This window comes from Branchiostoma lanceolatum, chromosome 6 (genome assembly GCF_035083965.1).
Source record: "Branchiostoma lanceolatum isolate klBraLanc5 chromosome 6, klBraLanc5.hap2, whole genome shotgun sequence".
Taxonomy (NCBI): domain Eukaryota; kingdom Metazoa; phylum Chordata; class Leptocardii; order Amphioxiformes; family Branchiostomatidae; genus Branchiostoma; species Branchiostoma lanceolatum.
Window position 1 is genome coordinate 20,139,159 of NC_089727.1, and position 14,070 is coordinate 20,153,228.

The following is a 14,070-nucleotide window of genomic DNA, read 5'->3' on the forward strand; positions in this document are numbered from 1 at the left end:
CGATGTTGGGCCCCCTGGCATGTGTGACTGGAACTGCAATGGCGTATTTGTTAAAATCTTCAATGTAGAAGAACTGAAGAGTGGTTCGACAGATCGTCATGTTCTTTGGTACACAGGTAGGTTAGACCAAGTTGTACACACTTAAGTGCAAACTATGCAAATGAGACCGAATTTGCATAAGTAAGGAGGTAAATCGTTTGCATGGGTGTCGTCGGATGCTTAAAGTCAGCATAGCTGTAGAACGTGTAGATGGATTGTAATGATATTTGGTATGTGGGTATGCGCTGGGAGGAGAATGGTCAATGTCGATTTTGGGCCCCCTGGTTTGTGTCCCTGGAACTGCAATGGCCTATCTGTAAAAATGTTCTAAAGGGGTATAACTGAAGAGAGGAACAACAGATTTTCATGTTATTTGTTACGCAGGTAGGTTAGACAGAGATGTACACACTGAAGTGCAAATCATGCGAAGTTAGTGTGTTTACGTGTGTGTGCGCGTGTGTGTATGTTTGTGTCACCGTGTGTGTATGTATGTGTCACCGGACGCTTAAAATCATCATAACTGAAGAACGTGTGGATGGATTGAAATGATATTTGGTATGTGGGTAGGTGCTGGGAGGAGAAAGGTCAAGGTCGATTTTGGGCCCCCTGGTATGTGTCACTGGAACTGCAATGGCGTGTTTGTTAATATTTTGCAAGGCGAATAACTGAAGAAAGGAGCGACAGATTTTCATGTTATTTGATATGCAGGTAGGTTGGACAGAGATGTACAAACTGAAGTGCTAATTATGCAAATTCATACTGAATTTGCATAAGTAATGAGGAAAATCTACTCTATTGTGGGCTTTGAGGTCGCACCATCTGTTGGTCTCCTATCTAGGTCAGTAGCTATTTATCACTTCTCCCCTTGCCATGCAAGTGTGGGTCATACCATTGAGCGATATAGCATGGGGGGAACTGGTTTGATAAAAAAAGATTTGAGATTTTGGGTCCTAAGACTCTTGTTTGATCTGTGTCAACAGTTTCGTGTGGGTCATGCTGTTCACTATCTTTGCCATTAGTTAATAATGGTATGGTCATTTGATACATGGATTGTCATTGGTATACATATATATATATATATGAGAGAGAGAGAGAGAGATAGATATAGATATATTACATTATATCTATATATATAGATAAATAGATAGATAGGTAGATAGATATAGATATAGTTGCATATATCTATCTATATATGTCTAGAAAGAGTGATAGATAGATAGGTAGATAGGTAGATAGATAGATAGATAGATATCACACCTTCCACCTTCCGCCAAGTCTTTGTCATCACGCTTGGTGAAATCTCGATCCCATCTGTTATCGCTTCATCCTCCGCAGCCTTCTCTCCTGTCAGCCTCCTGACGACACACGTCTTCCCGGATCTGAACTGACCAACCGTGAGCCCGCGCGTGGTGTGCACCGGTCGCGCCCCCTGGCGGCAGGCTTTGGCATAAAGCTGCTGCATGCCAGGACCACGCAGCTGTATTTCGAGCGGAACACTGCTGTCTCCTGGATAAAAGGGTAACCAATTTATCCGACATGCTAATTTTACTTTTCGATCATGACTACTCTAATCTTCCTGGAACTCCAGTATTGAAAGGTTACAATAAGATGCTGCACACCTTCAGGTCTAGCGACCATGTCTTTCGTGAAATACTTCTGAAACAAAACAGCTGTATATGGAAATAAAGGATATATCCCTAGCAGAAGGAACTACCGAGCTTCAATTCCTTTAACCTATCAAATTTTTGGGAGAAAATGATTTTCGCGTGAATAATGCTGTAAAAAAAATAGGCATTTTCACGTCGAATTACACCCATCACCTATAATATAGAGTAGACGTAGAAATTACTGATATTCTCTAAATAGGATATTGTTAGGTTTATCTAGTCAAGCCAATTTTTGTCATTTTGCAACAGATCATGAGGAACCTGGATCTCTGAAACTCTTGTGTCTATTATGCCGGGTACTACCAACAATCGGTGTGTCCAAATATTTTAAGTTTTTCTTTCTTTTCTGACTGTCTAGTGTTGTAGATTCCCTTTTTGTCTGTAATCTTTTACCTGTGATGTCACTTTTTCCAGCCGCCATGTCGCCTATTGTAGGTCTCCGTTTATCGTCGCCCTTACTCTTACGATAGTTACCGATGAAATTCTGAAATTACATGACAAATCATATCACTGTTAAAGGTCTAATAATAGAATAACATATGATTTCAGTCATAGTGTACGCTTTGATAATTTTAATACCATTGCTACAGTCATGTACGAAAAAATAGCATCTCCGCACTGTTTAGATGATTCCGGCTAAAGCTCCTCACCTCTTACGACACGAAACTTTTTTTTGCAGACCCTGATAGTTTGCAACAAATCTAGATCGCAAGATCAATCAATCATCACAAACACAACTCACCTTCACTTGTTGTACTGTTTTTCCGCTCTCTTTCGCTGCTTCTTCGATCAACGGGCAGTCCTTCTTCACCACGGTCATTCCTCTTTCTTCATAGAACCGGACGAGTACAGGGTCGTACTGTTTACATCGGGAGACTTCCTGCAAACACGTTCGAGTAATAAAAGATAGTGCTGATGATAGTCACCACTCTCTAATCAGAGGTTTGGCTCCAGTTGTTTTTTACGGAATTTTAGGCGTTTTAGTCAGGCTTTCTATTTCGTTTTCTTTATGTCAACAAGCCAAACACAAAAAGAAAACGGCACAAAATAGAAAAAGCCCGACAAAAACGCCTAAAACCAGCTGAAGCCCAACCTTTGCTTGTAAATGAATTAATCTTAAACCAGTCTCCCAAAGAATAATAAAAAAACGGCACATTTAGAAATATTAGCATGAATATCCAAGGGAACGACAAACGGAGGTTTCAACTTTATACCGTCTTCAAATGGTAGTAAACTGATTGCGAATGGAATCGTTTCGAAAGAACTATCACAACATGATAATGAATTGATTTGTTTATCATTTGGTACTACAACTCACATTGGTCTCCTCTCGTAGAAGCTTCAGTATTTCCTTTCTACCACGAATGACTCGTTCTTCAGTATCTCCAAACGGCAGATAAACAAAAAGAACCTCATCTGCAGCGATATCCTCTGCAGTTTGACCTTCCTGTAGATGAATATGTGGGGGAAACATACTGTTAATATAAGCTGCTCCGCGCTCATCAATGTCGGAATATCTGACATCCCTAGATGCTAGGCAATACGTATGGAGCATCTAAATAATTCACCATGAAATAGGTACAGGAGCAAACCCCACGTCGTGTAAGAAATTAATCAGTAAGCTTTATTGTTTGTACTAGTAGGAATTTCAGTACATATATGGTGATAAGCCAGTTCCACTCTTGCCTCTAGCTTCCAACCACTCTTTATTAGTTTGCACGAAGATGTATTCAATAATGTATATCTGCATATAAGATCATCATCATCATCATCATCATCATCATCATCATCATCATCATCATCATCATCATCATCATCATCATCATCATCATCATCATCATCATCATCATCATCATCATCATCAAAGTAGATTGTCATAAAAAAGTCCTTATTTCTTCCTGCTTTTACCGAAGAAGTAAACCTTTAAGTTACTATTTACTAAGTTACTGTGTTGCTGACCGGGTGGTCAGTTATTTACAAGAGAAGCTGAAGAATACACCTTACCCTGTTCCTGCTGCCTGTATTAGCCCCGTGCTGCAGCAGTACTTCCACACACTTAGGGTGGCCCCGTGTAGCTGCGTCATGGAGAGGAGTCTCTCCCTGTTGGGACATTTAAATACATGGATCAGTGTAATTCATTCATCTCTACCATCATGATGGTCAAACAGCAATTACTATTAATGTGCAATGTATACTCCGATCCAGACTCCGCTAGCATCAGAATCATTCCCTATCTGCAAATCTCCGAAGCTAATCTACGTTATTCTCGCCAACGCTAATCAACTTTTGATTATGAAAATGCCAATGAGTAGCGCTACAATTTGACAGTAGAAATTATCAGTAAGATAAAAAAAATACTTCATGGCAGTGTTCCCACACGGCAAAATATATGCGAATCAGTTCACATCGAATTGTTCAATTCGAATAACTATCAATTCGGTTGCGTTCAAACCTGCCATTGACATCGCATCTGATATCCACACTCAGAATGACAGAACACAGTTTATGACGTGGATACTTAAAGTGATACGGCCAAATGTCTTGAAGTCCTTCTAAAAAGTCGGATATGAGAGATATCCAAGTGTGGTGCAGGAATATGTCGACTTTGAGACTGCATGTATGGTTTGGGTCTTGACATTTTTTATTTATTTTTTTTTTATTTCGTGACGTCAGAGCTATTCGCAATGAGCCGAAATGGGTGTTCACACCTGCGGTACGCTGCTGGTCAATGAGATTCAATCTACCCCAAACCACCTTCGAGAGGTGGATTGGATCAATTCGAATTAATCTCGAATAGTATGCTATTCACATTCAGTAAAATCTAGATATATACTAATCGATTCGAATTGGCCCTTGAGGAAACTTGATTAGCGTAGATTTTGCCAAGTGGGAACACAGCCTAAAGAATTGCGCATTCACGATTACACCAGCTGTCATTAAAACTGATTTTTTGGTGGCTATTCCCAAGTCAAGGGAATTATTTTGCGGTAAAACACATCAGATGGTATCCAGTACGAGGGCAAAAGTACACTTATGTTGAAGGTCCAATCTTATATTTCCTGCATTACAAAGGTGTATCTATATACCTACCTCCTTGTCCCGTGCGTTCACATCTGCACCAGCTGTCAGTAAAACTGATACAGTTTCATGGTGGCCATTCCGGGCTGCATTGTGCAGGGGAGTTCTTTGCTGTAAAACACATCAGACGGTCGTCAGTATGACAACAGGACGGTGCAGTGTGTTTTTCCCCGGGGCCTCCACAGAATGAGTGAGGAGATTATCTCCTCACTTGCCCGAAGGCAGTGACCAGCAAAATGGACCCTTCTCTGTCTGAGTCTGTGTGACACCCGGGGGAGAGAACCGTAAATGGTCTGGATAGTTGGGTGATGTTTCCAACTCAAGTTCTGTGCTTTGCGTAGAAGTGAAGTTTAAGTACTATCTAGTTTCTTCTCCAAGCGAGTAGTCAAAGTCCAGGTTTCAGCACCGTACAGCAAAACTGGCTCAACTACAGTACGGAAAAAATGAATTTTAAGATTGTTATCTATACTAGAACTCCAGATTCTATCCAGTTTATTACATGCATTCCATGCTAGGGCTTTCCTTACGGTGAAATCTTTTTCAGGGTTTACAATGTAAGATCCGAGGTATTTGAAATCCTCTACCTGTTTTATACAGATTCCAGAAAGTGATTTGAGTTCTGCTGGTGCAGGGACAGTACTTGTGCTTATGAACTCTGTCTTTGCTTCATTACAATGAAGACCCACTTGAGCCGCTGCTTTCTCAAGAGACTGGAGAAGTTATTCTGCGTCCTTAACAGCGTGTGCTACTAGAGCAAGGTCGTCTGCGAAGTCTAAATCTGTAAGGTTTACTGCTGGGTAACGACTACTTCTTCTGGGTTTGATTTCAATGCCTTTTTCCTGCATACTGTCTACTGAGAGGCGTTGAACATAATCCAGTACCACAATGAAGAGAAACGGTGCTAATGTGTCCCCTTGGAGGACACCAGCTGTTACATCAAAGGGGCCTGTTTCACCGTCGGGGGTGATCACTGTTGCAGTAGTGTTTATGTATAATGCTTTGATTGCATTGACAATGGGTAGAGGTATTCCATACTGGGGAAGTATCTCAAACATGATGTTTCTGACGTCTATAGAGTCAAAAGCCTTGCGGAAGTCGACGAATAGCAGTATTAAGTCCTTGTTGCATCTTCTAATTTCTTCTATGATTCTACGGATGGATAGGATTTGCGATATGGTGGACCTACCTCTTCTGAAGCCATTCTGGTTTTTCCTCAAGAGTGGATCTACTGCTGGCACAAGACGGTTTAACAGAAGTTTGTTGTAAACCTTAGCTGCTATGGGTGTAAGAGTGATCCCATGGTAGTTTGCAGCTAGTGTTAGATCTCCTTTCTTGGGTACCGGAATAATTCCGCCTTTGAGCCATGCAGAGGGAGGTGTGTGTGTAAGAAAGGTGCTGTTACACAAATGAAGTAGCTAGTCATGAAACACTGGGTCTTTCCATATTATAGTGGGGATGTTGTCGAGTCCAGGGGACTTGTTGTTAGAGAACGAGTTCAATGCAGTTCTAAGTTCTTCGAGTGAGAAGGGATCAGTTGAGATGTTCAGTTCCTCAGACACCTGCAACATCTTAAGGGGTTGGTTAGGTGGTACCTCTGTTGCCTCTCCAAGTAAGGACTTGAAATGTGATAGCCAGTTGTCCTTCCTCTTTTCTTGGGAACCTCCTTTTATCCTGCTTGTGGGTTTGGATTTTCGTCCACTAAGATCATTTATTGTCTCCCATGCGGCTTCATATTGTCTAGATGCATAAAGGAGACTGATCTTATCTATTTTCCCTTTGATGTACTCGGCTTGAGCAGTGGCATAGGCCTCGTCTAGTTGGCTTTGTGTTTTGTTAACATTCTTGAGGGTGGATCTTGTAGGTCTTTTCTCATGGAGTTCCCTAGCTTCCATCACCCTCTTGCGTGCAGCCGAAACTAGTGTGTGAGAGCTAAATGGTGTGGTTTTATCCCTTTTCTTCTTGGGTAGGGTGGTGAGAGACACCTCTTCAGTGGACTTGATCAAGTTATTGTAGGTTATTTCTACATCATCCGATGGTTCAGAGAGGGCATCAAAGCGATTTTTACTTCCAGCACAAGCTGGTTTTTGATGGCATGATCAGATGTTACCAACTTCCAGTCAATGTTTTTCATTGGGTTTGAGCGTGGCTTCTTCGTTGCCCTGAGGCTTAGGTGAGTTTTACATGATACAATTCTGTGGTCTGAGCCAACAGAACAGAAAGAGGAGTACGCTTGACAATCCCTAATACTGTTCTTCCATTTCTTCCTGGTTAAGATGTAGTCAATTTGCGAACGATATCCGGCAGGGTGTTGAAAAGTCCATAACTTATTTGCTGACATCATGAATTTGGTATTGGGGATAGTAAGTTCAAACTCTTGGGCAAAGTCAACAAGTTTACTGCCATTTCTGTTTGTTTCTTTGTTGTATGTATAGGCAGTGCCTATCTGGCTATCCTCTGTGCCTATTTGGCTGTTGAAGTCACCTGCTATGACAAGAAAATTGTGCGGTGGTACACTCTCGCTGACTCCTTTGAGGTCTTGGTAGAAGTTATCAACTTCATTCTCGTCGCTGCAGTTTGTTGGACTATAACATGCAATCACAGTTGTTATAGGGTTGCTGTAGAACTCTGCAATTATTATGCGATCACTGATCTTTTCCACATGCAGCAGATTGTCGATGGCCTTGGGTGACAATGGTAATCCCACACCTGCTACTGTAAATCCCTGAGAGTTCTTGGTAGCAGAGGACGTAACAAGATGATAGTTGTCGATGGTGTTATACTTGATTTCAGTATCAGGCTAGGATGGTAGATTCTATGTTCCTGAATACTGATGATGTCAATGTTGTTTTTAGCTGCGGAGGCAACAAGTTCATGCTGTCTACTTGCAGTTGAAATTGTTCGAACGTTGAAAGTACTGAAGATAGTGGGATGTTTACACTTCAATAGTTTTGAGGAATCTTGAGGAGGACACATACTTCACATATGCATGATCAATTCCTGGTGTGGGTTTTAGCTTTCACCTAACCTACTGCTGTATAGATGATGTAGGTCAAATCTAACAAGATGGGTAGAAATATTTCTTGCGTCACAAAGGTGTTTCTACCTACCTTCCCGTCCCGTGCGTTCACATCTGCACCAGCTGTCAGTAAAACTGACACAGTTTCATGGTGGCCAGACCAGGCTGCCCAGTGGAGGGGAGTCCATTGCTGTAAAACACATCAGACGGTCTACAGTATGACAACAGGACGGATAAAGGTGCACTTGTGTTAGAGATAATTCTAACGGGAGTCATCTAACCTACGGCTATGTAGACGATCAAGGTCAAATCTAACAAGATGCGTGGAAATATTTCTTGAATCACAAAGGTGTATCTACCTACCTTAAAGTCCCGTGCGTTCACATCTGCACCAGCTGTCAGTAAAACTGTTACAGTTTCATGGCTGCCAGCCCAGGCTGCATAGTGCAGGGGAGTTCTTTGCTGTAAAACACATCAGACGGTCGTCAGTATGACAATAGGACAGATAAAGGTGCACTTGTGCAAGTTAGTGACAATTATAATGGTAGACACCTAACCTACTGTTATGTAGACGATGTAGGTCAAATCTAACAAGATGCGTAGAAATATTTCTTTCATCACAAAGATGTATCTACCTACCCTGTCCTCCCGTGCGTTCACATCTGCACCAGCTGTCAGTAAAACTGTTACAGTTTCATGGTGGCCAGACCAGGCTGCATTAAGCAGGGGAGTTCTTTGCTGTAAAACACATCAGACGGTCGTCAGTATGACAACAGGACGGATTAAGGTGCACTTGTGTTAATTAGAGACAATTCTAACGGTAGACAGCTACCCACTGCTATGTAGACGATGTAGGTCAAATCTAACAAGATGCGTAGAAATATTTCTGGAATCACAAAGGTGCATCTGCCTACCGACTCGTCCTGTGCGTTCACATCTGCACCAGCTGTCAGTAAAACCGATACAGTTTCATGGTGGCCATCCCGGGCTGCCTCGTGCAGGGGGGTTCTTCGCTGTAAAACACATAAGGTGGTATTCAGTATGACGCATATGTCCCCTATATTGATGACAATTTAAACGGTGGTAACCACAACCTACTGCCATGTAGAAGATTAATGCCAAATCTACAGGGTGGTACAGAACTATTTCTGGCATCACACCTACCTATATGCCACGCGCGTTTACATCTGCCCCAAATTCTACCATGAGCAAAACGTATACAGGTACATGGTGGTCACAACCAACTAACCGGAATGGTACACGGGAGTGTTCTGTTGTAAAGCACATCAAATGGTCTTCAGCATGAGAAAAGGAGGATAAAACTAAAATGATGATGATGTAAATTCTAGTCTATCGGTAGTCACCAAACCTACCGCAATATAAACCATGAATATGAAATATTACAAGATGTACGGAAATATTAATTTTATCACAGCAGTCAATATACATCAGTGTCCCTTGCGTTCACATCTGCATCAGCTGCCAATAAAGCTGATACGGTTTCGTGGTGGCATTTGACGTCTACCCTGTGTAGGGGTGTGTATCGCTGTAATCAAATGGTCTTCAATATCATAAGAGGGTAGTCTGGGGTACATCTATGTTGTACGGTACGACATTTAGCGCGGTGGTGTGCGAACGTGGAAAGGGTTAAAGAACAGAAAAGCCTGGGGGACGACCAGAGAAATATATTTTGGCGGGGGAGGGGGTATCATAATTACAAGGCGCAACGTCCTAAAAACAGCGCTTGGAGTTGAAATAGTGCTACGAAATGAAATTTGCAATGTTATTCGGATTCGGACCTCCCCTATGCACCGCCAACTCCCAGCTAAATATCGTGCCGTCCCATAACGGTTGTCGAGTTCGAAGTGTTGTATATGTCATGCTTGCCTGATACGTTACAACGTTATACTATATGAATTAAGGTATAGATGTATATGGACCTCAAAGGAACCAGGTGGATTCATATCTTATAGCGAAAGAAAATATGGTGTGACAGTAAGGAAGTCTAAATTCCGGCCTTTGTGTTCAAACCCAAGATCACAACTATTCCAAAATAGTCAACTGTATTTCGTATTTTTCTCAATGTCAAGTTTGATAACCCTACAACCACCTCCCTCGCATTCCATGTACGTGCAGTCCCACCCACCTTTCCACACTGTGTCTTTTATAAGCGGTTTCATCTATACCCTAATTTCGATTTTTATTGTTTAATCGCATATATGGACAAAATATTAATGTCGTTATTTTTTCCTTAAAATTGGTCGAAGTACAGCTATCCCAACCACATTATCAAGATAAGATAACTGACCTTAGTGCCATCATTAGCATTAGGATCGACTCCCTCAGCTAACAGTTGCTGTACTCTGTCCGTGTCGCCTTCATATGCAGCCGTCCGAAGCTTCTGTACAGCAGACTGGGATAAAACAATTGTCAACACTCAATCAATCAGAGCAATATTGAGTGGGAAAATCTACATCAAATTCCCTTGGCCAATTGCGGCAAATTTGTTAATGGTCTGAATTGATGAAATATATCCATGAATAGCACTAACTAGAGTTAATATTAACGACCTCAAAACTTCGCCAAATGATGTTAACCTTTATGAGTGACGTACTGTATTCTAATAATTACCTAATTTGCATTGATTTTATCATTTTCTCTAGCCAGCCCGAATGATTTATAAGTAAACAAACGTTTTTCAAGGTAAGAAAGGCTAATCCTATAGCAAAGAAGATTATTGTAGTCTCACTAAACAGATGCCAAACGTGCAAATGATAAGGGACTTGTTTGCATAATCAATACAAATACAACTCCTTAATATGGTTAAAGATTGGAATTTAATATTTACGTGACATGTGTAAGATAGTTAAAGGTAAACATTCATCACTATGTCAGTCATTTGCAAAAAATTTACAAAATTTCTAAATATCCCATGGAGGTAGCTACGTAGGAGATTGCCAAACTCTTGTATCAATTTTGTTTTGATAATTGATTAAAAAATTTCATGAACTATGTAAATCATGTAAGATTATGCCCCATCTTACCTCCATCTTCTTCCGTCTTCTTCCGTCCACAACTTATCCGATATAAGAGACACAACAGCTTCAATATGTGGCAGTAATGCACGTAATCCTATGGGGAAATGAAGAAGAAGAAGGTGTCATTATCTCAGGATTGAATAGTCAGATCATGGAACACAGTGGTTTTTAAAAATTGTCTCATTAATTATGCAAATAAGAATCTGATTTGCATGATTATCATCCAATCATACAAAGTATCACCTTAGCTATCTATATACCAAAAATCATGAACATCCATCAAGCCCATCTTGAGTTCTAGTATTTTCTCATTAATTATGCAAATGAGCTCCTCATTCGCATAGTTGATATCTATTAATATTTCTCTCTTCCTCAGTTACATTTGTTACATGTTTGAGAGTCCTATCATGGAATTTGGCGGCTGTATAAACTTTCCTCATAAATTATGCAAATCAGATGCTGATTTGCATTATAAGAATCTAATCATGTACATCATCAATCAAGTTATCTACTTACCAAAAATCATGACCATCCATCAAGCCCTTCTTGAGTTATTCCTTTTCAAAGTCTGAAGCAAAACCTGCTCCTGCAGTTCCAAAAAAAGCAGTAAACTCTGCTTATTCGTTCACAAACCGGACCGGAATTGTATACTGTTTGACTTAAGCTACGCACTAGTACATTAATTCCGACTGCCTCGTCTTTATATATCAACAGTACTGTCAAAAATAATAAAAAAATGCTTACTTACTAACAGATTACTATACGCTGAAAAATGACACGAAACTGCTAGCTATGCTGTAAGTTTCTAATCCTGTAAATCATTGTGCCATTCATGGGACTACAGCGGGCGGAGTGGGTATGGTCAGGCGCCGCGGGCGGACTTGACAATCGCCGGCGCCGGCTTGCACAGTTGGGTTATGATGGCGCGCAGCTCAGCACCTGCTCGAAAAGTTATATAACGTTATATATGATATAATGTTACTGATTTTAAATGTGTGTATATTCGGTGTATGTAGATGGTGCATTTTAGCAATCGTAGCGACTTCCATTAGTCGGGTACAGACAGGGGCGGAAACGTCTGGGGGGGGGGGGATCGACCTGGGGGGGGAACGACTGGGGGGAATCGACTTGGGGGGGGGACTGACTGGGGGGAATCGACTGGGGGGGGGGGGGCGACTGGGGGGAATCGACCTGGGGGGGGGACGACTGGGGGGGAATCGACGGGGGGGGGGAACGACTGGGGGGAATCGACCAGGGGAGTTGTTTGGGTCCCTTACTTGTTTGGGTCCCTTACTTTTTTGCATTTATACCAATGATCTGCCCACAGTTGTTACACAGTGCAGTATGGAGTTATATGCCGACGACACAACCCCATCTGCTTCCGGCCCAAATGCTTCAACTGTACAAAACAAACTGCAGTCCGAACTCACAAATATACATGACTGGATTAAAGCGAATAAACTCATACTGAATATAGATAAAACTAAATCAATCATCTTTGGTAGTCGCCACAAGCTAAAGCACAACCCCAGCATACAGCTTTCATTGGATGGCAGAATGATAGAGCAGGTAGCACAGGCAAAATTACTTGGTTTCCTAATGGACCAGCACTTGACATGGACCCCACACATTGAAAAAAGTGTTAAACAAGATGACTGGTTCCCTAGCAGTGCTAAGGAGATCAAGAAATCTCCTTTCTGAAGGACCACTAAAAACAGTGACTCAGACACTAGTCTTATCCCACATGGATTATTGTTCTTGCTTGTTGTCCACTGGCCTACAAACATCCTTAAACAAACTACAGACTCTGCAGAACAGGGCTGCCAGACTTGTTTTAAATGCACACTACACAGACAACACCAGTGACATGCACAGGAGACTGCAATGGCCCACAGTTAAAGAAAGACTTTACACTGGTACACTCTCCATGTTCAACAAACTTTTAGCAACTAAGAAACCCGAGGCTATTTACAAAAGATTACAAAATGTCAACAGTACACATGACCACAACACTCGTTTTGCAAAAGGTGGCAGTTTCAGGTTACCTAAGCCTAAGGCAGCAACATTGACACGTACATTCTTGTACAGATGTACCAAATCACACAATTCCTTCCCACCACATATGAAATCTACTACACCTTCAAATTTCAAAACACAAATCACCAAGTGGATTCATTCTAAGATTGACACAACTAGGCCTTTACAGTACTGGTGGTAATACGTTCTTGAACCAAGTCCTTGATTAAATTAAATTGTAGCTGTAATTAATTAAACTCAAACTATTGTAAAGGTAGGCATTAGTATTTTCTTTGTTAAGTTTGGGTTATTAAATTATTATCAGGTCGCATCCATTTTGTTTTCTACTTAGTTATTATGATTCACAGTTCTGCATCCACTTGTTATTTACTTATTGTTATTATGATTTGCAGTTCTTCATCCACTGTGTTATTTACTTATTGTTATTATGATTGCAGTTCTGCATCCACTTATTATTTAATTATTTTATGATTTGCAGTTCTGCATCCACTTTGTAATTGACTTATTGTTATTATGATTTGCAGTTCTGCATCCACTGTGTTAATTACTTATTGTTATTATGATTTGCAGTTCTGCATCCACTTTGTTAATTTACTTACTGTTATCATGGCTTGCTGTTTGCATCCTCTTTGTTATTTACTTTGAAAAGATTTTTTTACTTTAGTCAGCCATGACCTCTGACCACCCCCACGTTTCATTTTAATTTCAGTTTTGAGTTAATGTTGTATGCGTTATGTTATATTTTGATTTAAACTCACACCTTTGTTATGTTGGTTTTACTTTCATGTACATTTGTTCTGTTTCATTGTTTTGGACTCCAGGAAGAATAGATTTACAATGTACAATCTAATGGAGATCTCAATAAACAAACAAACAAACAAACCTGGGGGGGGAAACGACTGGGGGGAATCGACTTGGGGGGAAAACGACTGGGGGGGGGGGGGGAATAGACCTGGGGGGGAAATGTCTTCAACAGGGGGGGGGAAACGTCTAGGGGGGAGACGTCCTGGGGGGGGGGGGAAGACCTGATACCGCCAAAACCTATACCACTTACTCTCTGTCCAAGGAGCTATCTACCACTCAAAAATCAGGACCATAGCATGTCCAGAACACGAGATATCAAAACAGGAAGTTCCACTGCAGTACCGTAACAAGCCGATATGGGACCCAAAATCTAATCATTTCCAAGTCTCAT

The 14,070-nt window shown here is 41.2% G+C and overlaps 1 protein-coding gene across 1 annotated transcript; it reads right to left on the bottom strand.

Annotated features, from left to right (window-relative positions):
* Positions 1-1,836: 1,836 nt before the first annotated feature.
* Positions 1,837-10,699, bottom strand: LOC136437584 (histone-lysine N-methyltransferase EHMT2-like). The gene is made up of 12 exons (XM_066432204.1): positions 10,688-10,699; positions 10,109-10,213; positions 8,715-8,813; positions 8,440-8,538; positions 8,164-8,262; positions 7,892-7,990; positions 4,797-4,895; positions 3,711-3,806; positions 3,025-3,153; positions 2,449-2,586; positions 2,100-2,190; positions 1,837-1,859 (listed from the first exon to the last, which is right to left on the bottom strand). Exons 1-12 carry the CDS (start codon positions 10,697-10,699, stop codon positions 1,837-1,839), a joined length of 1,089 nt encoding a protein of 362 aa, XP_066288301.1.
* Positions 10,700-14,070: the final 3,371 nt, after the last annotated feature.

What these genes read in the sequence shown, in the direction of transcription:
- LOC136437584 (XM_066432204.1), bottom strand. An exon ending in ATGCTAATGATGGCACTAAG is followed by an intron (nt 8,814 to 10,108) that starts GTCAGTTATCTT and finishes TGTGTTTTACAG; the next exon opens with CGAAGAACCCCCCTGCACGA. An exon ending in TGAACGCACGGGACAAGGAG is followed by an intron (nt 3,807 to 4,796) that starts GTAGGTATATAG and finishes ATGTCCCAACAG; the next exon opens with GGAGAGACTCCTCTCCATGA.